Source organism: Salvelinus namaycush, unplaced genomic scaffold (genome assembly GCF_016432855.1).
Source record: "Salvelinus namaycush isolate Seneca unplaced genomic scaffold, SaNama_1.0 Scaffold187, whole genome shotgun sequence".
Classification (NCBI taxonomy): Eukaryota; Metazoa; Chordata; class Actinopteri; order Salmoniformes; family Salmonidae; genus Salvelinus; species Salvelinus namaycush.
Window position 1 is genome coordinate 119,496 of NW_024058641.1, and position 27,613 is coordinate 147,108.

General features: G+C 44.1%; 1 protein-coding gene across 1 annotated transcript in view; it reads left to right on the forward strand.

Annotated features, from left to right (window-relative positions):
• LOC120037777 (protein FAM13A-like) overlaps positions 1 to 27,491 on the forward strand; it is a 73,574-nt gene extending 46,083 nt beyond the window's left edge. Inside the window, exons 7-21 of the mRNA XM_038983742.1 lie at positions 2,144 to 2,185; positions 3,250 to 3,447; positions 4,055 to 4,283; positions 6,798 to 6,865; positions 7,505 to 7,553; positions 11,956 to 12,109; positions 18,666 to 18,882; positions 19,189 to 19,333; positions 19,691 to 19,978; positions 20,080 to 20,163; positions 22,311 to 22,406; positions 23,597 to 23,680; positions 24,405 to 24,613; positions 25,273 to 25,374; positions 25,549 to 27,491. Coding sequence (XP_038839670.1) covers positions 2,144 to 2,185; positions 3,250 to 3,447; positions 4,055 to 4,283; positions 6,798 to 6,865; positions 7,505 to 7,553; positions 11,956 to 12,109; positions 18,666 to 18,882; positions 19,189 to 19,333; positions 19,691 to 19,978; positions 20,080 to 20,163; positions 22,311 to 22,406; positions 23,597 to 23,680; positions 24,405 to 24,613; positions 25,273 to 25,374; positions 25,549 to 25,672 — 2,089 coding nt within the window. The 3' untranslated portion in view covers positions 25,673 to 27,491. The remainder of the gene's footprint in view (positions 1 to 2,143; positions 2,186 to 3,249; positions 3,448 to 4,054; positions 4,284 to 6,797; positions 6,866 to 7,504; positions 7,554 to 11,955; positions 12,110 to 18,665; positions 18,883 to 19,188; positions 19,334 to 19,690; positions 19,979 to 20,079; positions 20,164 to 22,310; positions 22,407 to 23,596; positions 23,681 to 24,404; positions 24,614 to 25,272; positions 25,375 to 25,548) is intronic.
• The last annotated feature ends 122 nt before the right edge of the window (positions 27,492 to 27,613 follow it).

Below are 27,613 nucleotides of genomic sequence, written 5' to 3' on the forward strand. Positions count from 1 at the left end.
AAAAATATATTTATTTATTTATTTAAGCTTTATTTAACTAGGCAAGTCAGTTAAGAACAAATTCTTATTTGCAATGACGGCCTAGTAACAGTAGGTTAACTGCCTTGTTCAGGGGCATAACGACAAGTTTTTACCTTGGGGATTCGATAAAGCAACCTTTCGGTTACTGGCCCAACACTCTAACCACTAACCACCTGCCGCGCCGATATTGGCGGGAATTGGAACACGCTGCCGTACACGTCGATCCAGAGCATCCCAAACATGCTCAATGGGTGACATGTCTGGTGAGTATGCAGTCCATGGAAGAACTGGGACATTTTCAACTTCCAGGAATTGTGTACAGATCCTTGCGACATGGGGCCATGCATTATCATGCTGAAACATGACGTCATGACTGTGGATGAATGGCATGACATTTTTTTATTTTATTTATTTAACTTTTATTTAACTAGGCAAGTCAGTTAAGAACAAATTCTTATTTACAATGATGGCCTACCAGAAGGAAAAAGTCCTCCTGCGGGGAAGGGATTTAAAATAAAAAATAAAATAAAAATATAGGACAAATGGCCTCAGGATTTTGTCACGGTATCTCTGTGCGTTCAAATTGCCATAGATGAAATGCAATTGTGTTAGTTGTCCGTAGCTTATGCCTGTCCATACCATAACCCCACCGCCACCATGGGGCACTCTGTTCACAACGTTGACATCAGCAAAACATGGCCCAGATGACGCCATACGCTGTCTGCCATCTGCCCCGTACTGTTGAAACTGGGATTCATTCGTGAATAGCACACTTCTCCAGCGTGCCAGTGGCCATTGAAGGTGAGCATTTGCCCACTGAAGTCAGTTAAGATGCTGAACTGAAGTCAGGTCAAGACCCTGGTGAGGACGACGAACACTCACATGAGCTTCCCTGAGACGGTTTCTGATAGTTTGTGCAGAAATTCTTTGATTGTGCAAACCCACAGTTTCATCAGCTGTCCAGGTGGCTGATCTCTGTTTACACACTAACACCGTACACACACACTTTTCAACTATGTTCTATAATCACTTTATTAATCCCATATAATTACTCTTATCTCTCCTCCATCAGCTCTCTCATTTGTCCATCCTCACCTTGGCCACACACACACACACACACACACACACACACACACACACACACACACACACACACACACACACGCAAAGCCATGCTATCACTGTCAACACTGATGCTGATGGATGAGCTGTAAGGAGAATAGTGTGTATTGTTGGGTGCTCAGTCCCCCCCCCCCCCCCCACACACACACACACACAAGCTGAAGGAAGGAAGTCATGCTTTTGTGTATTTCTGTGAATTCCTCTGGTCTTTCTTGGTAATGTTGGAGCTCAAATAGCTTCCTATTGAAATGGATGGAGGAGTGTATTCTAGATTTGTATGAATAAGATGTAATATTCATATTTAGTAAGATACTGTATCTACAGTATGGTGCCAAAAGCCATTATGAACGACCTATATTCATGTTTTTGTTGAACTGAAAACTCACCTTGTACGCCTGGCCTCAATAGCTGTGCTGACACTGCATGCTATCTCTTAAGGGAAGGTGGTAGTAGGCCATATCACTATCACCTGGTCTAGCAGACGCACTCACACAAACACACACAAACACATACACCACACATACAGACACACACAGACACATGTCAGACGAGAGAGGAGCTGGCGAACTGTTGTCACTCACTGTATGTAAGGCCTGCCATGTCCTCTTCATTAGGTGTGTGTGCGCGCGTGTGTTTGTGGGCACGTGCGTGTGTAACAATAGACTAATATTAAGGGGGAGACGTGCGATCACAGTTGACCGGTCACCATGGCAGCCAGCCACTTTGCTCCCAGAGGGCCTCCTTAGGAGCTGAATACGGCTGACGTTTTGACACGCGCGCACACACACACATGTACATACTGTACATAACACACACACCCTGACTGCCTGTGGTCAGCTACAGAGCCTTGGGGCCTGTGAGGGCTGCCTGTTCAGACCACCTGTCTCTCTGCTGTCTTGAAACATGCTCTCTTTCTGTCTCATCTCTCTCTTTCTTTCCCTCTCTCTCTCGTTCTCTCTCTCTATCTTTCCCTCTCTTTTCTTTCTCTCTCTCTCCACAGCAACCACCTCTCATCTGTCCAGTGTAGCTCTGACCTGACTAAGTGAGTACACTGCCATTCTATATTATATACTCACTACGATGAACAGTTCCAGGAGGACATAGTGGTGACCATGCAGCATAGTTATATTATATACTCACTACGATGAACAGTTCCAGGAGGACATAGTGGTGACCATGCAGCATAGTTATATTATATACTCACTACGATGAACAGTTCCAGGAGGACATAGTGGTGACCATGCAGCATAGTTATATTATATACTCACTACGATGAACAGTTCCAGGAGGACATAGTGGTGACCATGCAGCATAGTTATATTATATACTCACTATGATGAACAGTTCCAGGAGGACATAGTGGTGACCATGCAGCATAGTTATATTATATACTCACTACGATGAACAGTTCCAGGAGGACATAGTGGTGACCATGCAGCATAGTTATATTATATACTCACTACGATGAACAGTTCCAGGAGGACATAGTGGTGACCATGCAGCATAGTTATATTATATACTCACTATGATGAACAGTTCCAGGAGGACATAGTGGTGACCATGCAGCATAGTTATATTATATACTCACTACGATGAACAGTTCCAGGAGGACATAGTGGTGACCATGCAGCATAGTTATATTATATACTCACTACGATGAACAGTTCCAGGAGGACATAGTGGTGACCATGCAGCATAGTTATATTATATACTCACTACGATGAACAGTTCCAGGAGGACATAGTGGTGACCATGCAGCATAGTTATATTATATACTCACTATGATGAACAGTTCCAGGAGGACATAGTGGTGACCATGCAGCATAGTTATATTATATACTCACTACGATGAACAGTTCCAGGAGGACATAGTGGTGACCATGCAGCATAGTTATATTATATACTCACTATGATGAACAGTTCCAGGAGGACATAGTGGTGACCATGCAGCATAGTTATTTCAGTCGTTTCAATGACAGCTGCGGAAGAGGCTTTGTCTGGTGCATATCGTATTTCTCAATAACATCCTCTCTCCCTCTATTTCTCTCTCTCGTTCTCTCTCTTTTTCCCTCTCCCTCTGCTCTCTCTCTCGCCATCTCTCTCTAGTGTTCTGGAGAGGACCATCAGGTCGGCAGTGGAGCAGCATCTCTTCGATGTGCACATGTGCGGAGGAGGTCAAAGTACGACGGAGGATTCCGAGTCGACCGGGTGCTCCTCGTCGCCCGAGGTAACCCCGACGGCACGGCAGAGACGTCGGCACCAGAGGGAGCAGGAAGAGGCTCAGAGACACCGGGACAGGAGCAGGTATGGACCATAGAATGAATCCTTACATAGAACATTTGTCTCACCCTATTGGTGTAGGATCTACCTTTACTGTTGTTGATTGGTATATTTGGTCAATGGCATCCTTTGTGAGTATCATTGCGAACAGAGTGACATTCTCAGAGTTCTAGGCATCCACAATGGCAGTTTCCACCATTGGATTTACCAATATCAGTGGACTAGGAGACTTATTATGATCCAATGTCAATTCTAGTAATTCAAACTCTATTCTTCCAATGGCCTCACCTCTAGTGGTCATGTCTATTGGGGTTATAATGGAGTCTGGGCTCCTAGTGCTACCAAGCTAATCTTTGTTGATAGAGACCTGATGGAGTCTGGAGAAGCAGTAAAAACATGGATTAGCGGGCTACAATAGTGCAGCCACCCACCATACAACGTCAATAAGACAAGTCCACTGTACTCTGTAAATAGAATTAGCGCAAATTCTAAACATGGCGTTAGCCTGGGTACAAGGTATAAGTACGATGACCTTGTCATTTGTAACCCAGGCTGCTTTGTTACAGAGAGAGAAAGAGAGAGAGTCAGTTTGATTCCCCCTCTTCTTTCCTTTATCTCCATTTGAAAACAGATCCTCGTCTCTGAGGGAAGGAGACATCAACAAGGAGAACATCCCAGCGGCCGGCAGCGTTAGCGGAACTAGCAGCTGTGGCGTTAGCGTGGGTGAGGAAGGAGTAAGGAGTGACTACCAGACTAGCCAGGGAGGGCTCCACCACGAGGGCCCCAGACCCAGGAAGTCTAAACACTGCCACCAGAGCCCCACGCTTGGCCAGCTTAGTGACAACCAGGACCCCCACGCGGTAAGTCACTCTCTCTCCTCCTCTCTTTCTTTCTCTGTGTCTCTCTCGCTCCTTCTCATTGCAGATGTGTGTCTATTGTTGCCATGTCATGCTCATTTATACTGCAGGTCCCTTGTTGAATTCAGGTGGAGGTCAAACATTCAAAACAGCACATCTAAGACAATTACTTGTTTACTTATTTTGCGGTGCACTCTCATCATTTATTTTCAGTGTCATGTTTTATACTCCCAAAGAACAACCTGACCCTCCAAGTTCCCTAGCCTGGCCTGGTTCTCATAATCCTCCCTCACAAGGTCTATGCCGCTGTGGTGTTTTTCACTTCGCTGGTGTGACGTCTGGCTTACCACCAACCACCGTCTACTCTTAATGGCTGCTATGAGTCACTCCTGAGTAATTGGTGATGTTTCACAAGAACTGCTAAATCGGGGACAGCAGAGAGATGGAGGTAGATGGAGAACATTGGTATAAACATCAGCATAGCCACCAATGGCTGGATTCCTAATCAATCTTACAGAGGCACGTGATAGGCCAGGCAGCGGGCTCTAGCGCTCCGCTAAATGCTAGGCAACCTCCCTTCCCTGGAACACTCTAAATTGCAGGGCAGCGCGTTAACAAGGTTCACTGAGGTTCAATTAGCATTTGCTTTTGAGGAAGAGGAAGGAACACATGTACTGTGTTGTTGTGTAGCAGGGGCTTGTTGTCGTTCAGGGTTCGAGACCGTCATGTTCAGAAGAGTGTTTTGCTGAGGAGTTAAGGTAATAACCGCTTACCTCAGTGACGTTGTCTATGTGTGCAAAATAAATGCATAGCAAATTAAGAAAACACACCATTTGAGGTGTTGCAATATGATATTGGACTCTTGGAAGGCTGAATTTGATATTTAAAATGTAGGCCCTCACTGCATATTTTAGTATGTTTCCCATTTATTTGTCTCATTATGCTGGAGGGTATGTGGTATTGTCTACCTCAAGTCATTACATCATTTTCTCAGAAATATGCTTCCAAACTGCTGGCGAACTAAACCAGGTTCCACAGTATTTTAATATTGCTAATTGAGATGCAGCCTTGGTATGTATCAAATGCAGCAGAAAATCCTTTGTCAGCAAACAGTTGCCTGCCAACAGCTTAAAGGGTAGAAAGTCATTACCAATGATACGGCCCTTAATACAGAGACCGTATCTTAGTTGAAAGTCACTAAGACTTTGGGCGGTGCTGGAATAGGCTCAGGCCCCAGTAATATGGGCTACAGGGCCGATGTGCTGTCTTCACTGCATTAACTCTTAAGTAGTCGTGGCACTTCCTCACCTGTGAATATAAGTTGATCGATTATTTACGTCGACAGACACACTCGTCTCATCAATATCCCAGGCTAATGTATAGCCTAGCTCGGCTGAAGCGTGTGTGTTATCCCAGGGACTAAAATAGATTCCACGGCTTCAGGTTAAGAAAAACACTTAGAGGGACAGACAGGGTATAGCTAAACCTTTAGGGGCTTTTCCATGCCATCTTAACCAATCGGTGTATTTATTTTTACATCAGCAGATGTCACAAAGTGCTTTATACATAAACCCAGCCTAAAGACCCAAAGATTGAGCAATGCAGATGTAGAAGCACGGTGGCTAGGAAAAACTCCCTAGAAAGGCAGGAACCTAGGAAGAAACCTAGAGAGGAACCAGGCTCTGAGGGGTGGCCAGTCCTCTTCTGGCGATGTCTTAATCTTGGCTGGCAGGACAGGGGTGTTAGGAGTGACTGACCGAGGGGGTTGGCTGATGTAACAGGAGGGTAGCTACTGTAACAGGCCTTGGCTCAAATAGTATTTGTTTTCTCTCGAATACCGCGTGACGGTCGGGGTTTTGCACTTTTGGGACGGTTCTATTACTTCTGTTGCTCCAAGCAAGCTCAATCAAGTGCACCGAAACTACTGTAACGAAAACAAATAACATTAGAACCCACGTCTGGAAGCCTATGGGGAGTCATTAAGGCCCTGTAAAGCCTCCCAGAGGGTTAGTCCCAGGGGTGTCATAGTGTACAGAACACCACAGCACCATAGAACAGTACACGCTGTACACTACATCCCCTCGTTGGTTGGTGTGAGCCACGCCACTCCACCACCTGTTCTGGAACCTGTTTCTATAACCAACTGATGATTTGATTCGTTCAGCTTTTCTTCGCCGTGGTTGTTGTTGTGACAGTAGTTAAGAGAGGTCTCGCAGGTTGGAGAAATATGTTTTTAAATAGAGACTTTATGAATAATGTGATATAAATGTTTTGCTAGATTTGATATGTGTTTTATTTATCTAATGGCCAAGGCAAACAAAACAAATCCTGTGTAATTGTGTAAACCGGGTCTTGGCACACTGTTTATGTCAAATGCTCTCGAAACATAATTTTTCCCTGAAATACATTTTTTGCTCCAGACATAGATGGAAGCATGTCAGGATCAGCGTTGCACTTTGATGCATACCGTAATCTCCATTAGGGACAGAGTAATGTTATGTATTCTATTTTATACAGCTAGAAGAATGCATATCAAGAGTACATGACAAAGCCGGGACAAACAACATGGAGTCATCAGACAACCGGTAAGCATTGTGACATTTCAACACCCTTTAAAATGCTTGTAACTACCACTGACCATTTTTCACCTGTTCATTTAGATGGCAAAGTTCTCCAACAGAAGATGTAGCTAATACCGACCATTTTCACTACTTAATCTAGATACTAACGCAGTGTTTCCCAAACTCGGTCCTCGGGACCCCAAGAGATGCACATTTAGATTTGCCCTAGCACTACACAGCTGGTTGAGATACTCAACTAACCATCAACTGTGTAGTGCTCGGGTTAAAAATCTAAACGTGCACCTCTTGGGATCCCGAGGGCCGAGTTTGAGAAACCCTGTACTAAGGTAATGTGACACTGTTATTTAAAGAAGGATTGTTGTGTTGCTAAGGATCTGACGGACTCCCTGAGGCCTGGTCCCATTGTGTCACAGCACCTGTCTTTATCGGGCAACATTTATTTAACAAAGTTTTTAATCTGATAAACTTGAGAGAATGCCGCTGACATTGGAGAGTTAGGGGGCGAGATAGCCTTCCTAAACTCAACTCGGCACGCTGTTCTACGGGCTCCTGGCTGGGTGGAAAACACCAGTGTCCTTGCTAGGGTGTGATCCTCACATGAGGGAAGGTGACGTAACATGTCTATGTTTTCACCCCTCTCAGAAATGGCAGTCAAAGAAAGGACCCCAGTCGTCCTCTAACTCCTTCATGGGTGAGTTGAGTGTCTCTCTCTCTGTGTCTCTCTCTCTGTCTGTGTCTCTCTCTCTCTCTCTTCCTCTTTCACTGAAATTCCCTGCATGTACATGCTAGATCTCCTAGGCTTGTTGTGTTCACACTGCTTGCGGCCAGAGTCTCTCAGTAGCCTAGGTGATTGATTGGGAGTGTAGGGGTCTGAGGGAAGAGGAGGGGTCTGAGGGAAGAGGAGGGGTCTGAGGGAAGAGGAGGGGTCTGAGGGAAGAGGAAGGGTCTGAGGGAAGAGGAAGGGTCTGAGGGAAGAGGAAGGGTCTGAGGGAAGAGGAAGGGTCTGAGGGAAGGGGAAGCGTCTGAGGGAAGAGGAAGGGTCTGAGGGAACATCTAGAGTTTGTTCCTGACCAATGAACAACTGGAGCAGATAAATGAGATACTATTTTGGTCCCCTCACTGCAATGTGGAACTACCACATCTCTGCTGGTCAAAATGTTAGAGCCAAACATCTTCTCTTTAGGGGAAATGCAGACATCCCTGTGTGTGTGTGTGTGTGTGTGTGTGTGTGTGTGTGTGTGTGTGTGTGTGTGTGTGTGTGTGTGTGTGTGTGTGTGTGTGTGTGTGTGTGTGTGTGTGTGTGTGTGTGTGTGTGTGTGTGTGTGTGTGTGTGTGTGTGTGTGTGTGTGTGTGTGTGTGTGTGTGTGTGTGTGTGTGTGTGAGAGAGAGAGAGACCACATTCTCAGCCCTGTCCCCAATACTACACACAGTCAAAGGCCAGTGGGGGTACAGGGAGTAAGGACAGGTTTAAGAGATTAAAGACTTCCACACATCAATTATGGACCACTTAAACCAGTACAGTACAGATCAATGGGACCTGGAATGTAACTGTACAAACAAGTCTTTCTTTTGGCTTTAGCTATAATGCCTACAGTACTGTACTGCTTAGTACCCTGCCGCAAAAGACATTTCAACTTTCAAAGGGATCTTATTTGGTTGGATAAAAGCTTGGACATCATGTAAATTTGAGCACCCCCCTCCAAAAAAACAAAACATGACGCTTACTTGGTGGAGATTCTGATTTCTTGCATCTGTATAATATTGTGGAAAATCTCAGGATTGTACTGTAGTAATAATGGATCACAAAAATGTGGGTGAAGGGGGTTATTGCTCGTTCAGTAGACACACGACAAATCAGATGCACTACAGCTGTGTGTGTGTGTGCGTTCTAGCGTGCGTGTCACTTGTGGCTGTGTATCAAGCCTCCTCATCCAATGTGATGCTACCCTCCCAGACGAGCCCCTTCTCTCCACCCTGTCTGTGTCTGTCATTACCACCCCAGCCTCATCCCCCTTAAATCCACCATGTGTTTATGTGTAGCCTGTCTATAAAACCCCTAACACACAGATTAACAATGGAAAGAACACCCACTGTGGGACAAATCCAACCCCAAAGCCTGAGAACAACATTGTGGAACGTTCAGATAGAAATATATCTAGTAGAACAGATATGTCTTTCACTGACATTTAGACTAAAGGAATCATACTACCTATATTTATTCATACAATTTCTATCTGCAATACTGAATGCTAGTACCCTGGTCTCCCTCTGCATCACTCTACCCAGGGCGACTAATGATGATGTAATGTGATCAGTAGTTGAGTTGTGCTAGGATAAAGGATTATAGTACGGTAGGTTATGTACAGTCAGTGTGGCAGTGATATTTACAGCCAGGGTAAGTGGTCGCCGCGGTCAAGCTGTTCTGTCTACTAGTGAGTCTGGGTTAATTCTGAAATGATTGGGACTGTATACAGATGTTTATATTTCTGTTGTGTGTAGTGTTTTCCAGAGACTTGTTGATAGAAACATTTGCTGAAAATGACTACTGTGATGGTACATTAATATGTTTTTTTTTAAGTAATACAGTGTATATATACAGTACCGGTCAAAAGTTTGGACACACCTACTCGTTCAAGGGTTTTTCTTTATTTTTACTATTTTCTACATTGTATAATAATAGTGAAGACAACTATGAAATAACACATATGGAATCATGTAGTAACCCAAAAAAGTGTTAAACAAATAAAAATGTATTTTATATTTGAGATTCTTCAAAGTAGCCACCCTTTGCCTTGATGACAACTTTGCACACTCAAGGGGGGCTACTTTGAAGAATCTCAAATATAAAATATTACACTTGTTTGGTTACTACATGATTCCAACTGTGTTATTTCATAGTTTTGATGTCTTCACTAGTTTTCTACAATGTAGAAAATAGTAAAAATAAAGAACAAACCTCGAATGAATAGGTGTGTCCAAACTTTAGACTGCTACTATATATCATATCGTTTTAATTGTCATTCTTACAGCAATGTGATCATTAACTGCAATAAGGATGATGATTAATGTGATCATTAACTGCAATAAGGATGATGATTAATGTGATCATTAACTGCAATAAGGATGATGATTAATGTGACTGAAAAAGATTGAATCAAACCTATCATTAGCTCGTCCATGTGTGAAACGTGATTTGATCACATTACATTTCTAGTCCTTTCTCTGTATAACCTTTAATGGGGCGATGCTTTGAAAGTATTTGATTAAATTGTCCTAATTTGCATGTCAATGACCCCTTTGGTGTTATCAAGGGCGACTAGTTTCAGTGCCCGAAAGAGATCTGCATTGCAGAAATGACATCAGGTGAATTGTTGTGTAAGAAGTGTGCTTTGAAACAGTTAAAGAAAAAGAGGGCACAGAACACTTGAGAAAATGTGTTGTAGCTGTGTTGTCCTTCTTTTGACATCTTTGACCCCAGTCCATCTCAAGGTAATCAGCTCTTGCTTCACAACTTCAGATGTAGTCAATAGGTTTCTATTGTTTGACCTAACGGCCTGGTAATGGCCCCATATCAATCATATGAACCTAAATGAGTTGATTGATTGGGGTGGAACAGTAGTTGTTTTCCTTCTGAAGTGTTTGTTTGCTTGTGTTCTGTAACATGAAGTGCTTTTGAATCTGAGAGTCTCTCGCTTTTTTTTAGAACTCGGGTTAGATTACCTTTGAGGGTGTCCTGTTACACACCGTGTGTGTGTTCCAGCTACACGCATGTGCGCAAAACACACACACACACACACACACTGTGTGGCCGCAGTTCACTTTCCCAGTAAACAATGACAGTATGCTCCTTGACTGAAGGGTAGGAAAGGAGAGATTAAGAGCGAAAAGGAAGGACATTTTGAGATTCAGATTCAGAGTGTTTAAATGTCCGTTTTTACATGGTCTATGGTCCCCAGCGTTGGACAGCTGGGTGTCTGGGACAAATTCCCACTATCAGTCACATTAAAGCTATTTGCCAGTCAACAGCTGAAAGCACTTGATAACTCCCTATCATTGGCATTATAGTAACATTCACCTTTCACCTCCCCAGTTATACCACTACCAGTAATCATACACAACACCCCCTCAATGGCAGTTCATTTTATAGGTGACATTTATGAGGCTGGGGCAGTTTTAATCCCTGATCTGTTCCTAAAATAACTCTGTCCCACGCCTAGGCAGAGGCTAGAGGGGAAGTGAGGGGAAGCTAGCCCCCCCCCCCCCCCCCCTCAGTTTAGCACAAAGTCCTGTCTGTTTTGGACGCACGCCCTGCCTGCATGACCCACCATCTGAATTCACTTTCGGTAATGTTGAGGGATTGTTAACGTTTTGCTAGGCTGGCATCTGATAGGATGTTTGAGTGCTATGGTCAAGAAGCTTCCATTTGGTTGTGCATTGAAAAGGGCTAAGAACGGGGGGTGATATTGAAAGAGTAGACGTACAACGACAGAGATAATGGTATTTGCCGATAAGGGGGGAGGGAAGGTGAAGAGGGTAGAAAATGATTGGGAGGGGGGGGATTCAGAAGAGGGAAAGAAAAACGATGGGGAAAGAGAGCACAGGAGAAGAGGAAAGGCGAGAGTGGTAGCCTAAAGAGGGAGGGAGAACTCCTCCAAGGCAAGGATGTCTTTCTGCAGCAGAAGAGAGGGAAAAAAAATCTCAGCTGGCGTCTGGCGAATAATCTGCTTGCTTTTCTTTGCCATACCTCTTTCTCTCCCTCCTCCTTCTTTTCCTCCTCCTTCCCTTCCTCCCTCCCTTTCTCCCCCTCCCTTCTGCTCTGGCTACTGTGAGACTAATCACTCCAAAGGATCAGTGCATATGCACAGAGAGAGAGAGAGGAAGGGGTGGGAACCCAAAGGGAAAAGAGGAGGGGCATGAAACCTCATACACACACACACACACACAGACACGCCCGGTGGACCAATCAGGAGTGTTGTCACCCCCCCTGCAAGGGCTGTGGTAGGCTGGGCCAGGCAGAGGCAGCGTATGGCTGAACTTAAGGACCATGCTCACTCCCAGCCCTTGTTGTTTTGTGTCTCTCCATGGTTGTGCAGACACGACTCAGTAGTATGAAGATCCAGGAGCTGCCTAGTAGCTGTGAAACGGCCGACAGGAGGGGGGTCATCGGCCGGAGTTCGGACCAGGAATGTGGCGAGGACGTACCCCGCTTGGACCTGTCAGCGCTGACCGACGATAACAACTGGGGAGGTAAATCTTGAGTCCAATCCCCCCCCAGCCTTTCTTCCCCTCTTCCACACACTCCCTCAGTCCTTCCCTTCCTTCTAGGCAGCACATGGGTGTCTGGGTGGCAGCTGCAACCCTCCTGCTCCCTCTCCTCCTCTTGTTGTGGTGGCTCCTTCTGCGTCTTCAAGAAGATTTATGGACTCCGATGCTCTTAAAGTCTCTCGGCTTCTATATCTGGAGAAGCTGCACCGTTACTGAAGGCGTTGTGCTTGTGTACACAGCTTGGCGCAGCATATTGCATTTAGATGGCAGATCTTTTTATTGCCTTTTTGACAAATGTGCCTCCTGTTTCATCAGACCACATGGAGTTTTTTTGTTTACAAGTGATGGGAACAGCATAGAATATTGTGTTGTGCGTGCTGCTACCATGAGTTATTGAAGAGTGAAAGAGTGAGTATTTACAGTTTGCACATGCTGCTGGCATGTTTCGCCTTTTGGTTGGCAGTTATTGTGCAGTTTGTGGGTTGTGAATAGCTTCCAGATTGCTTACAACAATCATTAAAGGGGAAGATTACAGGTGAAAAATACTGTACTGTTTAAGGGGCGTTGAGGTTTTATCTTTTCTTAAAGGGATTGACATTGATCTTGTTTGATATGGTCTGGATCTATTGTCTTCCCATTGATATTGCAAACGCTCCTGGCATTTCGTTTTTTAAGTGCGTATGGTGTGTGTGTGTGTGTGTGTGTGCCTGCATGATTAGATTAACCCTAGGAACAATAAGTGTGTGTGTGTGTGTTCATTAAGGTTGGATTTCAACTCTGCACATGGCATTGGATGTAAGCAATGAAGTGTGTCTATTTGTTTATTCATGCCAAGGTATCGAATCTCATTGGTCATGCATAGTTTATACAGAAATAGACAGAGGTATTCTATTATTCATTAGTCTATCATGGGCATGTCTGCTTGTTTTTGTTTTGAGTGAAAGAAATGTCAGTCAAAAAGGACCTTGGAGAGATTTTCGCAGCCATTCAAAATGTTCAATATGTTTGTTAAATAACTGCAATACAGCGGATTTGGGGGGATTAAACCATGTCAGAAAAGAGTTTGATATTAGAAAATAACCATTTTATTTTAGTTTCTCTGTAAGCTTTAAATCCATGGTGCAACAATTATTAGCAGCATGTTGTTGAGTGGGATTGGAGTATCAGGAAGGAAAGGCTGTTAGATGCTGCACAACTTGTCTGATTGTTTTTGTGAGAGATTGCGTAAGAAAGGTCGGAGGTGGGTGGAGTTTGAAAAAGTGTGTTTTTGTACACTAGCGAGACTGAATGCAGAGTTGTTAGATTGCTTATGTTTGTTTGCACAGGGCAAGTTACCTGAAAGAAGTCCACTTGCAGTTTCAGACTTGAAGGGACATGCATGGGCACCATTTTTTATAGTAACTTGAATATTGGAAACTAAATAATTTCCTGCGTGGTTGCTCGGTGCAGGCAGCAGTCATGCCCAACCCAAACTGCCTAACCCCAATGGAAATAGGTCACACCTTAAGGAAAATATTGTTCAAACATTTCCTTTGGACTCAGTATTTCTTCCAACTCAAACAGCACTGTTTGTCTTGAATTGTGTCTCTAGTACAGTACAGTACAGTACCAACGGAGCAAAAAGCACTCAGACGCCCTCTAGTGGTCGGGATTGAGACATGTTTGTCCTATTTAGCTAAGGAGCACTGTGTAAGCCTGGTGCTTAGTCCTTGTTCGCTCCAAAGTGAGTGTGATAGACAGATAAATATTCAGGTAGTGTCTGTCTGCATAGAAATGCTAACTTATGCAGTCAGTCAGGGCTGCAGCCAATGTGGGTTTGGTGTTAGGGGTTTTGGCAGTGCAGGCAGCGCGTGTGTACACACACGCACATAGTGTTTTTTCTGGAGAAAGAGTGAGAGGTATCACCAGGTGTTGTTCTCTCACAGTCAGGAATGGAGGGATGAGGAGAGGTGAGGGAGGACAAAAACAGACGTTGTTTTTAAGTCACATTCCGCGTGTTACCTGGCACAAAAGAATCCCATGCTACAGGAGGTACCTTCTTAAAGGCATAATGCTTTAGACTCCTCTGAGCTACTGAGAGTTACAACTCCCAGTGGAGTGCTTATGATTGACCGTGACATGGCGTTCCCATATCACAAGAAGCATTTCTCCTAGACGCAGGCAAGGCAATCAGAACGCTTGGATCTTTTGAAGCCAGAGGAAGAGCAAGGCTAGTCAGAGCTTGGGTTTTGAGTGTTTGATTAAACAGCAGTGAACTTGAGTGATGTTCGGGGTCTTTTTGTCTGGCAGTAGGTCCTTTCTCTCCCCTTTAAATATAGAGCCATGAGACTAAGAGCGTTTTTGTTATGCATAAGGTATATCTATAAGTACCTGTGTCCTGCAGAGGGGGTAAGCAGGGAAACAGATGAGGTTGTTGCAATAGGAATGGATGAGGTAGTGATGGTTGGGACGGTGGATGGTACAGTGGCATGAGACCTTTTACCCAGTGCAGTCTGTGCCAACTACAGTCATGGTGAGCAGATATGTGCTGTGTGCCAGCTCCACGTACATAGAGCTAGTTAGAGTAGAGGACTTGTCTACTACTGTGTAATGTCTCTGTCATTGGGAATGATGCACTATGATTCTCATTTCACCTTTCGCATGCAACAGAGTGACCGGGCTGGATCTTATCTTCTTTTCCTCCCTCCATCTCGTCTGTTCTTATCACCTTATTTTTCTCTCTTCCTCCAGATTGCCCATTCTTTAGCGCCCCTTTCCTTGATTTCAAAAGTGTTTTCCAGTCGAGTTATTATGAGGGTAAGTGGCATTCTGGCATTGGAACCGGGACTTGTCTTGCCTTGATACAAATAACCCATTAGAGACAGAACAGAGAGGAAAAAGGCCAAATGCCTGTTGCATGACCTTTTACTACTGCATGGCAACATCACTACAGTGTATGGCAACATCATTAAACAGTGATTGGGCATATTCTGCTCTCAACCAATCACATCCCAACCTTTAGGGGCATGACAGCATGGCATACCTCAACTACAATGGGCTGGATGCTGTGCTGGTTGATTTAAAGACCTCATTTGAAATTCCATGGTGAATGCCCTATTGGCTGCTTGGCTGTGTAAGCTGACATAATAGGTCAAAACACGTTGAATTGTTTGAGAGGTTGACCTGTTGCTCACTGTCATCTAGTAAACCCATAAGTAGCAGTGTTGATTGGATACATTGTGTGAGGCAACCTTCTGCCTAGGGAGACTAGGCTACTGCTCCCGCGCCTCCCGCGCCCCAGGCAGTCCCGACATGCCTTGAAAGACCGTGTAAAACCGCACGTAGTCCTATAGTAGCATACCGCGCACACACTAAGTACCTTCCAAGCCAGCACCTCCATGACCCGAGCCATACTTCATCAGTTATGTAATTTGTGTTTATGAATTATTATCGGGGTGACAGTTGTCCTTTTTTTGTAAACAAACTCAGATCGTTGGTCAGTATTAGACAGATACTGGTATGTAGTTACAATATCTAAGGAAAACCTAGTGCTTACTATTGTAAAAAATGCATTTTACAAGTCGAGTTAGCTATGAACGTTACAGCAGTAAAATGTAATTATAATTTACAGTCACAACTATACTGCGGTATATGTATAGCGCCTTTATCTGCTTTATCACTTACAGTGCAAACACTCGTCTGGAAAATTCGCAATTAAAGAGTTGCAACTGTAAACTCAACATCTAACATCTAAGATGAAAAAAATTATAGTAGACAGCTAAGTCTACATATTTGCTAGCAATGCGCGTTGGCTTGCCAGCTAAACAACTCGCCTTATAGCAGCAGACAGCTAACGTTAGCTGGCTTTCGTGATTATTATCTACCGTCTACAGTCCAGCATGCACTACTAGTCGTGCTGAGTGAGGAGTCTATGGGTGCCTTCGTAAATTCCCTCTGGCAATCTACTCCGATTTCAGAGCACTCTCGTCTGAGTTTGCCAGAGCGCAGAATAACTGATGAATTTATGAACGCTCAACACTCGTTGAATATGGCTGGTGTCAGTAAACGTCGGCAAAAAACATCGTAATTAAATTGTTGCCAGCAGTACCAACGCTCCGGATAACATAAATTCAGCCTAACCAGCTCTGCTAGGGCGAAAAAAATTGTCAGAAGGAGGTGTTCTCTCGTTTATGTCTGGAAGTAACTCGCAAGCTAGTTAACTTTAGCCAGTTAGCGTGAGTGCTTGACAGCCGTTGTGAGGTCAGAACGCTCCGATCAATCCTACTCCTCCGCCAGAGCGTCCAGTGTGCGCTCTGAACGCTACGAGAGCGAAACGCTCGGAATTTACGAACGTCCAGAGCACACTACGAGTGCATTCTGGCACTCTAAAGTGAATTTACGAACGCACCATGTATACCCTATAACACGGCCCAGATACCAAGTGTTAGGCTACACACTATAGGAACATATTCTCAATCCCTTAGTGAATGAAAATCACACAATTCCTTTAATTCAGAAACTCAAGAAGGCAACATGAAAGCAACTTTGTTACAGACCTCTGATGTTTTCAAATATGTGCTGCTGCGCGTCATCAACTGTAGCAAAGACAGATAAGACGGACCGACAACCAGGAGCCAATATTAACCGTTACATGCATTTGTCAGCTAAAGATGCCACTACTTTTATTCTGTATAACTCAACTCGTTTATAATATTGGGATATACAGTAGATATTTGTATTGTTGGTGTGTTGCTGTAGTCGGATGGATCAGAGGAACGGATAGGGTTTCCACAAAGTCAAAATCGGCTACAGTGGTAACTAGTGACGACCAGCAGATAGGCCTATGTGCGCGAGAGAATATCAACAATATGCGTCAAAATTACCCGGGGAAATTCGACCTGCAATTTGTAAGCAAAACTGTTATAGGACTACTATTGGTAAAAACGTCATTTTGGTCACTGAAGTGACACAAATGACAAATTAAGCTTTTATCTATCCATTTCGAGATATGTAAACCAACAAAAAAATAAGCTTTTTTATTTGGAAATTTGAACCCAAATCACTTCCCATATGAGCCCCAATCCGCCCCCCTTCTTAGAAAAACATGCATGTGCAGCTACAGGGTGTGTGTGTGTGCACGTGGGTGTGCATGTGTTCAAAGAGTGATTCCTGAATTCTGATGCTTCCAAATGTTTACATTGGTGATATGGAAACCTGACGTTGTTATTGCTCTCACCTTCCCTTCTGGCTATGTTACCTCTCCAGTGTGCAGTGTAGCCTACATGGTCTCCGTTTTCCTGTGGTACAATACCGTGGTTTCTCTCACGTCCACACAAACGCACGTGCAGGCGGCTACATACACAGTCAGTAGAACAATCCTTGGCTGAGTGTTGTATTTACAATGCTGTTGTGTGGTGGTGGCTTAGGCTATCTGAAGTGAAGCCTTCCCTCCTCTCCTAGCAACAACAGCCTGTGTGCTCCACTGATCTGTGATACAGTACAAGTCCTGCTGTCGGTACAATGCCGTGGTCTTTCTCTCTCTCACTCACATACACAGTCCAACAATATTCTTCCTAGTCACTCTCCGTATAGCCTGGTCCCATATCTGCTTGCGCTGTCTTGCAAATTGATAACAACGACCATAGGAATTGTGAAGACATCACAAACCGATATGGGACAAGGCTAACTCTGGAGTCACAGCCGTTCCATTCCTCTACCAGGGAGGCCATGGCTCCTGCATTATCCCAACCAGAGGCATCAAAGAGCAGTCCAATTTATGTATAGCTTGGGATTGGGATGGTCAGAGACATCTGCATGGTTATTTTCACCACAGTGTAATTAGTGGCGAGTCGGAGTGGACTCTGGCTGGGGCTGAACTGAGGCCAGGGGCTGGGGAAACCAGCCTGGAAAACAGACGAATGGGTCTTTAAGCCATTAGTTAGTGGTGAAAGTTTTAGTGAACAGCTTCATCATGCAATGCCGCAGTGACCTTTAGGGCGCTCAGATGCGGGTGCCAAGAAGGTGTTGCCGAGGTGACGAGCGACCGCCATGTTTAGACTTAAAGTGGGGGTTGATTTATTTGGATCCAATCAGTTGGATTCCCGCTGCTTACTGCTTGCCTCGTCCCTTGAGACGACAATCAGATAGGCAAGCTGTTATTTTGCTGTGTTCTACTTAGAGTACACTTTGTCTATGTTTAGAGGTGTTTGTAGTTCAGATGTTGCAGCCAAGCAGGGCCCATGTTGAGCTCTAGCTGTGTTTGAGAGAGAGATAAGCCAGTGTTTGTCGACTGCTGGTAGAGCCGGCCAAGTTCCACAGGTCACTCCCTCATCCCTGCCCACGGTCATGTCTCTGCCGTGTGTGTGTGTGCAGTTTTTGTCACTTGCCTTTTTTTTCATTGCATCACCTTTTGGATTACAAAGCCTTGGGATATCAACGTGTGCAGAGTGCAGTATGTTTTGGAGTGGTCCATCTAACCCACTTTTAGTGTGTGTGTGTGTTTTCATGGAGGTTCTGTCATTATCAGACTAACCTGTGTTATTTTCTGTGTGCTCCACAGAGCCAGTCCCGGCCTACTCGTCGTGGCAACGGGAGAGTATGGACAGCGAGGAGGCGTGCATTTCGCCCCAAGTGGAGGGCCGCCTGATTCGCCAGCTGATTGAAGAGGACAGCGACCCCATGCTGTCCCCCCGTTTCCACGCCTACGGTCATTGCCAGCAGTACATAGATGACACCGAGGTGCCACCCTCGCCGCCCAATGCACACTCCTTTGCCAGGTGAGGAACCAACATGGACTTACAGTACTGTTGACTTTGGGGACTAGTAGTGTGTGTGTGTGTGTGTGTAGGTTTTTTTGTGTGACTGAGTATGTGTTACTGTTTTTGTGTGGCACTGTTTTATTTACAATATATGGGAGTCACATAATGTGTGATTAGATGTGTGTTCATGCATGTGTGTTTTTACAATGGGTGGTCATCAGATTGTGTGTTTAGAGTAAAGGCGTGTGCATACGTCCAACGTGACTCTGTGTCCATAGCAACAGGCAGTCCTTCTATTTCTATGGCTGTGTCTCTATCCTGCAGTCGGAGAAGGAGTTCCTCTCTGGGCTCCTGCGGTGACGACGACCAGCAAGAGCTGACCTCAGTCCAGCTCTCCAAGAAGATCCACGGTCTCAAGAGGAAGATCCACAAGTACGAGGAGAAGTTTGAGGAGGAGCGCAAATACAGGGTAAGTAGTAGACCCTCTATAGCTGAAACATTGGACAGCAAGGATAAATGAGTGAGCCACTTTCTGATTGATTTCTAAAGTAGCTACAGTATATCAGAGAAAGCAGGGCAGCACAACTAGCTTATTAGGAGATATAGCAAGGCATCCAAAGAAATGCACAGAAATATAAAATGCCATTTATAAGACACGACTGGCTTCCTTCAAAGTAAACACGATTAGAGAGTTCATAATGAGAGCTGATGGGAGGGGTGTCAGGAATGGGGTCAATTGATAAAGTCAAGATGTTGTGGGAAGACGTCAAACTACCCACTGCTGCTGTTTGTGGATGAAGATAAATCATGTTGTTGTTGTTTACAGCCCTCACACAGTGACAAGGCTGACAACCCAGAGGTCCTGAAGTGGATGAATGAACTGGCCAAGCTCCGCAAAGACCTGAAAGAGCACAAGCTCCACAAGTCTGAGGAGGACCTCCCTCCGCTGACCCGCCAACGCAGCAACACCCTGCCCAAGAGCTTTGGCTCCCAGCTGGAGAAGAAGCCCCAACAGGAGAAGGCGCCCAAGCCCCCGGTAGAGAACACCCTGGAGGGCGTCCAGAACAAGCTGCAGGAGAAGAGGGACGAGGTGGGGCGCCCCGAGGACGTCAAGGTGAGATAGGAGCCGCCTAGCCGCTTATTGTACATGCCGGGCCACTGTTAATAGCTAAATGCTATTGGTTAACGGCTAAAGGCGTCTTCCTTCTCTGATAGGATATGACCCGGGAGCAGATTGGCGCTGAGAAGGTGGCCTTACAGAAGGCTCTCCTGTACTACGAAGGCATCCACGGTAGACCAGTGAGTGTCTTGTCCACTGTCTCTTTTCTGCCCCCCCAAAACTATTTCATAGAGCCTTCTAGATGCCCACCCATCTGCCTGAACAGTAACTGATAGCTAAGAAAATTCCAACAAATGCATTAAGTCAGTCTCTGTACAGTGGAAAACCTGACCTAGATCACAACTGAAGAGTGAATAATGTCTTGAACCAGGCTGTTTGTGTGTGTGTAGAGTGCAGAATGTGTGCACACAGATGTGTGCTTTGAACTATGCAATCTTTTCAAGCAACTGTCGTGTCTTTACTATCATTAAATGAAGACTTTTAGTTATTAAAGATTCTCTGTAATTAGTATTACGCGATTAAACTGATTAATCATGTAACTGTAATTAACTAGGAAGTCGGGGCACCAAGGAAAATATTCAGATTACAAAGTTATAATTTTCCTAATATAACTTTTCAGATATTTTATATCTGATCAATTAGTCTTCGAATTAATGAATTATTTACTTTACGTTAGTCTCATTCCAAACGTCGTAAATTGTTGGTTGCACGAACCCAGTCTTCACTATGAGTCATCCATACATCCATTGTCTTAAATCATTTATTTACTAACTAAGTAATTCACAGAAATGCATAAACAAACAAACAAAGTAAATATGGTTACAAGAAATGATAGGAGAATGTGCCCTAGTGGGCTAAACCGGCATGGCGGCTTGTTAGACAAAAGGGGAGTGGGGGTCAGATGAGAAGTCACTACAGAGTTGATAATTATAACAATTGAAATGCTAATCCTTTGCACATGAACGCTCACTCATTCGGGAACAATTGCAATCAATAAATATATTTACGCTCAGTGTGTCGTCGGGATCTCTGCTGAAAAGTTAGTTTCTGTTGGAGAGATTCCGTCCTCTCTGTCGTGGTTAGAGTGGATAGTTCAGAGTGACATTCATTCATGTTGTTATGGATAGGTGTTTCGGCGGTTATTGTTCTTCGCTTTCAATGATACCGAATTCCTAGCTGCAGACTAGTAATTAATATCAAAGACTTGTTCTTATTCTGTCGGTATCGATAGTCTAAGAGTTTAACCACGTGGGATGGTTAAAAGATTCAGCAGTCTGGTCTCAAACCTTGGCCCTCTCGTTATCGAGGTAAGCTGGTCTGCAACCTTTGTCCTGTCGTGATTGAGAGAAACATGGTCTGGTGATAGAAAACCTGAGTGGGGGTTTTATTCGGAAGTTGCAGAAAAGGGCCTGTCCCAGGATGCCCGACCCTAACTGGGCTCATGGGCGGTCCTTTCATTTAGTTAAACTCAAAGGGGAATTGGAGTTTCCTTCATTAAACAGTCCAAAATCACATTACACAATTTTACAAACAGTTTCATCCTCACTCATTCATCTTATACAACAATTAGATGTAAACCTCATATCTGAGGCTATTATATAAACAGCGCTATGGTAATGTGGCCGCACCGTCTCCCATGAGCTTCCCCAAGTTGTAACAAACGGACCAGTTCGTAGCTGGATTCTTCACCGATCTTGTATACCTTCTCCGGAACGTAAATGTTGTTCGGACCTCAAGTTCTGTGAGGTGGAAGAAATTCCTTTGTTCTCTATGAAAACGCACTCTGTCTCTATACTGTGGCCATGAGGAGATCATCTCCTCAGGAATTTACGACCTCTCTGACCACAGCAGCCTAGTTGTAGGAGGCAGGGAGAGGGGGATGGGGCTTGCTGTACCCAAGACGGCAACGTCATGACACAACCTAGATACAACGTTGGCTGCATTTACACAGGCAGCCATATTCTGATATTCTTTCCAGTAATTGGTCTTCTGACCAATTTACATCAGATCTTTTCACAGCAGACCTTTTTCAGAGCTGATCTGGTTGGTCAAAAGATCAATTAATGAAAAAAATATTAGAATATGCCTGCCTGTGTAAATGCAGCCAACGTTGTATCTAGGTTGTGTCATAACGTTGCCCTCTACTAAAAAAAACATTTGATTTGAATTGATGGGGATGGAATCTATGCCCTAGCTAGCAGAGTGCTATTGTAGTGCCCCAGGGGAGTGCTATTGTAGCGCCACAGGGGTGTGCTAATGCTAGCTAGCTAGCGGTGTGCTATTGCTAACAATGTGCCTTTCCCTTTTCTCTCTGCCTCTTCTCTAGGTTACCAAGACTGAGAGACAGATCATGAAGCCGCTGTACGACAGATACCGCCTGGTCAAACAGATCCTCTGCAGAGCTTCCACCATCCCCGTCATTGTAAGTATAGCTGGCTGTCTTTGCTCTCTCCCTTCATTTTCTCCACAGCAGAGTTGTTCCTGGGTTTCTCTTTGAGGAGCTGGTGGTAAAGGTCACCACGTAGCATTGGCTGAAGATCAAGCTCCTTTACGTGGGCACTTAATCCTAACAACGCTAATGTTAGCATTAGGCTAGCATTAGAATCCATAGGCGGGACTGTATGTAGTGGCTAGCCATAGCGCTAGGTTAGCCTCAAGGCCAATGCCCTAAGCCTAAACTCGGTTTAAGCGGCTCAGTGGATCCACAGGTTCTTAACAGAGCTCAAAGGTGACAAGTTGGGGCCACACCAACTCAGTTGGCCACAGGGAACTACGAACACATACACACGCACACCACAGCTGTGCAGACTCTCCCTCTAGACTAGAAAGGTGGGTACTTAGGGGCAGAAAACACTGTTCAAGAGTTCAGATTCTCATCAGATATAGGGATTCGCTGAGGCTGGATTCAAACCAAAAGGGGATAAAAACATATATGTATAATCTCACAATAACCTCTAACCACCAATACATTAAAGATTATTAGAATATATTTTTCCATTGTAATACACTTCATCTCCATATGGTTTATGTAACGGGTATACAAGAGGACATTTTAATGTTTTGTCCCAGTTTTCCCCTTTAATTTCTTGTGTAAACACTTTGATTACGCAATATGTAATCTGTGTTATGAACCTAATGTACTGTACAGAACACACTTTATATAATAGGTTTAATCCTCATTATATAAATTGGAGACCTAGCAAACGTTTATGTACTGTACATGGTGGCATATAGGGTTATGTCAACTGCTGAATTCATTGTGTTAAAGAGCTGACTCGTGATACCCTTATCTGTTTGATCTAAGAACCTGTTACACAGCCTGCCTTTCAGAGTCTTAAAATCACACGAGAGCCTAGTGCTATGTTTTCACTGAAGAAGCCTATTATGGTCGTGACAAGGTCCCACAAACAAGAGCAGATCATTCTGATCCTAGTACTTGGTACAGGTTCCAAAAGAAGCATGGTAGTGTTCAGCAGAAAATCCTACAGTGACAAACCTGATCCAGGATCAGTTTGTAGTGGATGCTATTCAGTCAGTTTCTCTATGTGCTCTGTAGTCAGAGCTGAACTGGGGTCAGTTTTCAAGTGGTAACCCCTCCTTGTTAACTCTCAGGCCTCCCCCTCCAGCAAACGCAGAGGTCCTCTACTTCAGCCCATTATCGAGGGCGAAGCCGCGCTCTTCTTTGACGACATCAAGGTGAAGACACACTGCTGCTCGTGCTCGACTAATCAGTGATCAGAACGCAAGTCCCTCCCCCTCGCACCCTCCAATCCCCTACTCCCTCACCTCTCAACCAAACCTGAATACAGCCTGTGGATTGGGAGGCCACCCATAGCACTCGTGGGGTGGGGGGGCGGTTTTGATTCAATATCAACTTGGTTTTTGATGCTTAGATTGCTGCTTCATGACTTGTTAGATTGATTGCTTTGGGATCAACTTGATAGTGTGTGAGAAGGACTAACAAGGCGACTTGCCTGTGCATGGTGTGTGTCAATGTGTGTGTACACCAAAAATAAATCAGATAATCAAATGATCCAATCAAGCAAAAACAGGGAGATCGTCAAATCAACGCTGGTCTTGAGATGCTCATCACGTGTGTGCTGCTATTTGTGGATGTATTAGAATAGTTTTGATTTGAGACAATCTAAAAGAAATTCAAAGTGGAAAAATGAACAATAGACATGTATTAACCTCATCAAACTTGCCTGTGCCTGAAAAATGACTGAATAAATGTGTCTTTGTGCTCTGATTCCAGTAACATTAGATTCACAATACTTGATTCTCTTGCATTAACCTAGCTCTTGACCCTGGGGGTCCCTTGACAGCCCCATGGCGCTATGATCAGTTCACCCCAGCATCGCTCACCCTTTCCCCCTTAACCCTCCACTGACCTCCTCCTTCGCTGGTTTTGTCCCCATAGGAAGAGGAGGATGGCTCTGAGGATGACTCTGAGTCCAACAACAAGCCCCAGTGCCAGATCACAGGGACAGTGCGTCCAGACTTCAGTATGCTGGGCTTCCTGGACCAGCTGGAGGAGGAGACGGACGGCTTCATCTCGCCCGTAGACGAGCTCTCGCCCTCCAAGAACACCACCGACATGCGTCTGTCCAACCTGCATTCGGCCACCATGTAAGCACCCAAACTGACACTGACCTCTTCTTAATTGCCCCTGAGGGGATAAATTGAATTGGATTAAATATAACTGCGCCACCTCCCGGGTGGCGCAGTGGTCTAGGGCACTGCATCGCAGTGCTAGCTGCGCCACCAGAGTCTCTGGGTTCGCGCCCAGGCTGGGCTGGGTTCGCGCCCAGGCTCTGTCGCAGCCGGCCGCAACCGGGAGGTCCGTGGGGCGACGCACAATTGGCATAGCGTCGTCCGGGTTAGGGAGGGTTTGGCCGGTAGGGATATCCTTGTCTCAGTATGTAAAAATGTAATAAAATGTATGCACTCTACTGTAAGTCGCTCTGGATAAGAGCGTCTGCTAAATGACTAAAATGTCAAATGTAAAATGTAATTGACCTATATCTAAATAATCTGGATGGGTGAATAACATGGACATTGCAGTTTAGATTGTAGAATTGAAGTACTGCAATCATTAGTAGTCTCATGTTATTGTTGATGTCTTATCAATTCAAGTTAGCTGTGGTATTTCATGTGTTTAGAAGAACGTTCACTTCTTAAACAACTAAGATTGAAACAACTTGAAGGATTTTAAAAGCCTTTTAAAGTCAAAACAACCTTTGAGGTTCAGATGCCTAAAGCTGTGTTTGTCTCTCCCCCACACACAGGCCGGAACTAGTGGAGCAGCTACAAGATGCCCGGGAGGAGAAAAAGAGAATCCGCAAGAACCTAAGAGAGTTTGAAGATCAATTCTTCAGGCAAAACGGCAGGTAAGATGACATTTCCGGTTTTGTTTCGTGTCATAGTTGGACTAATTGTAAACAATTAGATGATGCGAGGACTCATGATGTACTGTCCTTCATCTTTGGTTGCACAGCCATTTTGACCGTCGTCCATTCAGCTAATGTTTGTATTTTGCTTCCTCCCACTTGCTGTTGCCATAGAAACGTGCAGAAGGAAGACCGCTCCCCTTTGGCGGTAGAGTATAACGAATACAAGCACATCAAAGCCAAGCTTAAGCTGATAGAGGTTCTCATCAGCAAAGGAGATGCCTCTAAGTTCCTCTAAAGAAAATAAAACATCAAAGACTGACAGAGGAATGAATGAGGCTCCGTCTCAATAAGAGATGGACCACACCAGCCCATGGAAAGGAAAACCATCCATAGCAAAACAGATACACCTCATCATCCCTCACAATATTTGTATTTTCTTTCTTGTGCCAATTGTGCCATAGACACATTTGGCTTCAGGAGATGCCAACATGTTGCCCCCTGATGAATCCCAACTGTAGAAGGGAAACGGTATGGCTTAGTTACTGACCTGAGAGGAGTTGGAACTGACATGTAGGTGCTGCCCTGGAGGCTACTCCATCTTGTCTGTTGTTTCCCTCGTAGAGAAGAAGAACCCCGGAACTCAAAATGTCAGGCATCTTTGAATGAATACTAACCTAACGTAGCAGGCCTTAAAAGACGCCTGAGCAGAGTCCCCACATCGGTTTTTCAGAGAAGTGGAGGAAAATACTGTATCCCTGAAAACCGGAAACATCCGCATTTTCCTGCCCCCGCAGAGTGGACCAAAACCAACCTTTTTTCAAAGGAATATATTTTTATTTTTTTTGTGCATCTTGATATTGATTGATACCAAGAACTACCCTACATTGAATAGTCATCACTAATTTAAAGTATACATTTACGAAGAGTGTTGTATTGATTTAATTTATTTTTCTTCCTTTGAATGTTTATATGGTAGTTCATATAGACTTTTATATTGGATTTTTTTTTAAGTCTTAAAATGTGGAGTATAACATTAGATTTGGGATTATGTACTTTAAGGTATTGCCATTTTGAGAAACAAGATTTTGTAATCAGAAAAATTAAATGAGGGGATTGTGTATTTTTGTAAGGGAGACAGACAGTTACATGCAAACAACCAATCAGAGAGCCAGTCTAGCAGAGTTCAGCCAATTTATGGATTTTTTAAATGTAACTCATGATTGGTGCCATATGCCACATTCACGTGCAAGTCGGAACTAGGAAACTCTGAAATTTTCGACTTGCAAACTAGTTGAACGCTGCACATGTATAAATACAACCAGTTAGCAAGTTGAACATTTCTGACTTTCCTAGTTCCGACTAGCACGTGAACGCGGCAATAATCTCAATGTTAACCTAGGAAAAACACACTTGTTGTCATCATCAATGCTTATATTTGTTTGTTTCCAGAAATTGTGTGTATTTTTAGCAAAGCTATGAGGAAATGTCAGAGGAGTGTTCATTTGTTTAAACTGAGAACTAGAATGCAGAACAAATAGTCTATGATCCAAAGAAAATGACTCAGATTGCATACCAAAATAGTGTAGTGGATCAATGTATACAATTTCATGAATTATTGTGATCATGGTCGTCAGTCACTTATGAATTTGACTGCTTGTATATTATTTTGCATTGGTGTGTTTTCTTTTCCTATTCACTTTGTGTGAAGTAAGCTATCCTGTCTTGAAATCTGTGGTATATTTTTGCTCGCACTTTTCAACACCAACAAGGGTCATTTTGTGTGGAACATCCATCCTTAAAGAAAAGTCCCAATAACTATCAAAATGGCCACCAATCCCCAACGCAGAACCTTCAATACTCAACCAAGGCATGCTGCTTTCTTTATGTAGGTATTTTATCATAGCCTATTTGTTCCTTGTAAATATGGATCCAGATCTATGTTTACATTGCTAAGTGAGCAAGTACATTTTTCCTTTTTTCTCCAAAATGGATCATTTTAACAGTGTGACTTTCGTTTTTATTGAATGTAAAACACTGGTGGACATAATGAATTATGGGTGTGTACATTTTAGTACATAAATTGTATATATAAAACCAAACATATTTTTACTGAGTTTGTTGGCTTTGGATTTTCATTGGTGTGTTTGTGTGGTGGTGAATTGGTGTGGTGAATGTCAACACATTTCACAGGGAAATACTACAAGAACACATCAATGTCATACATGTAAAGAACATG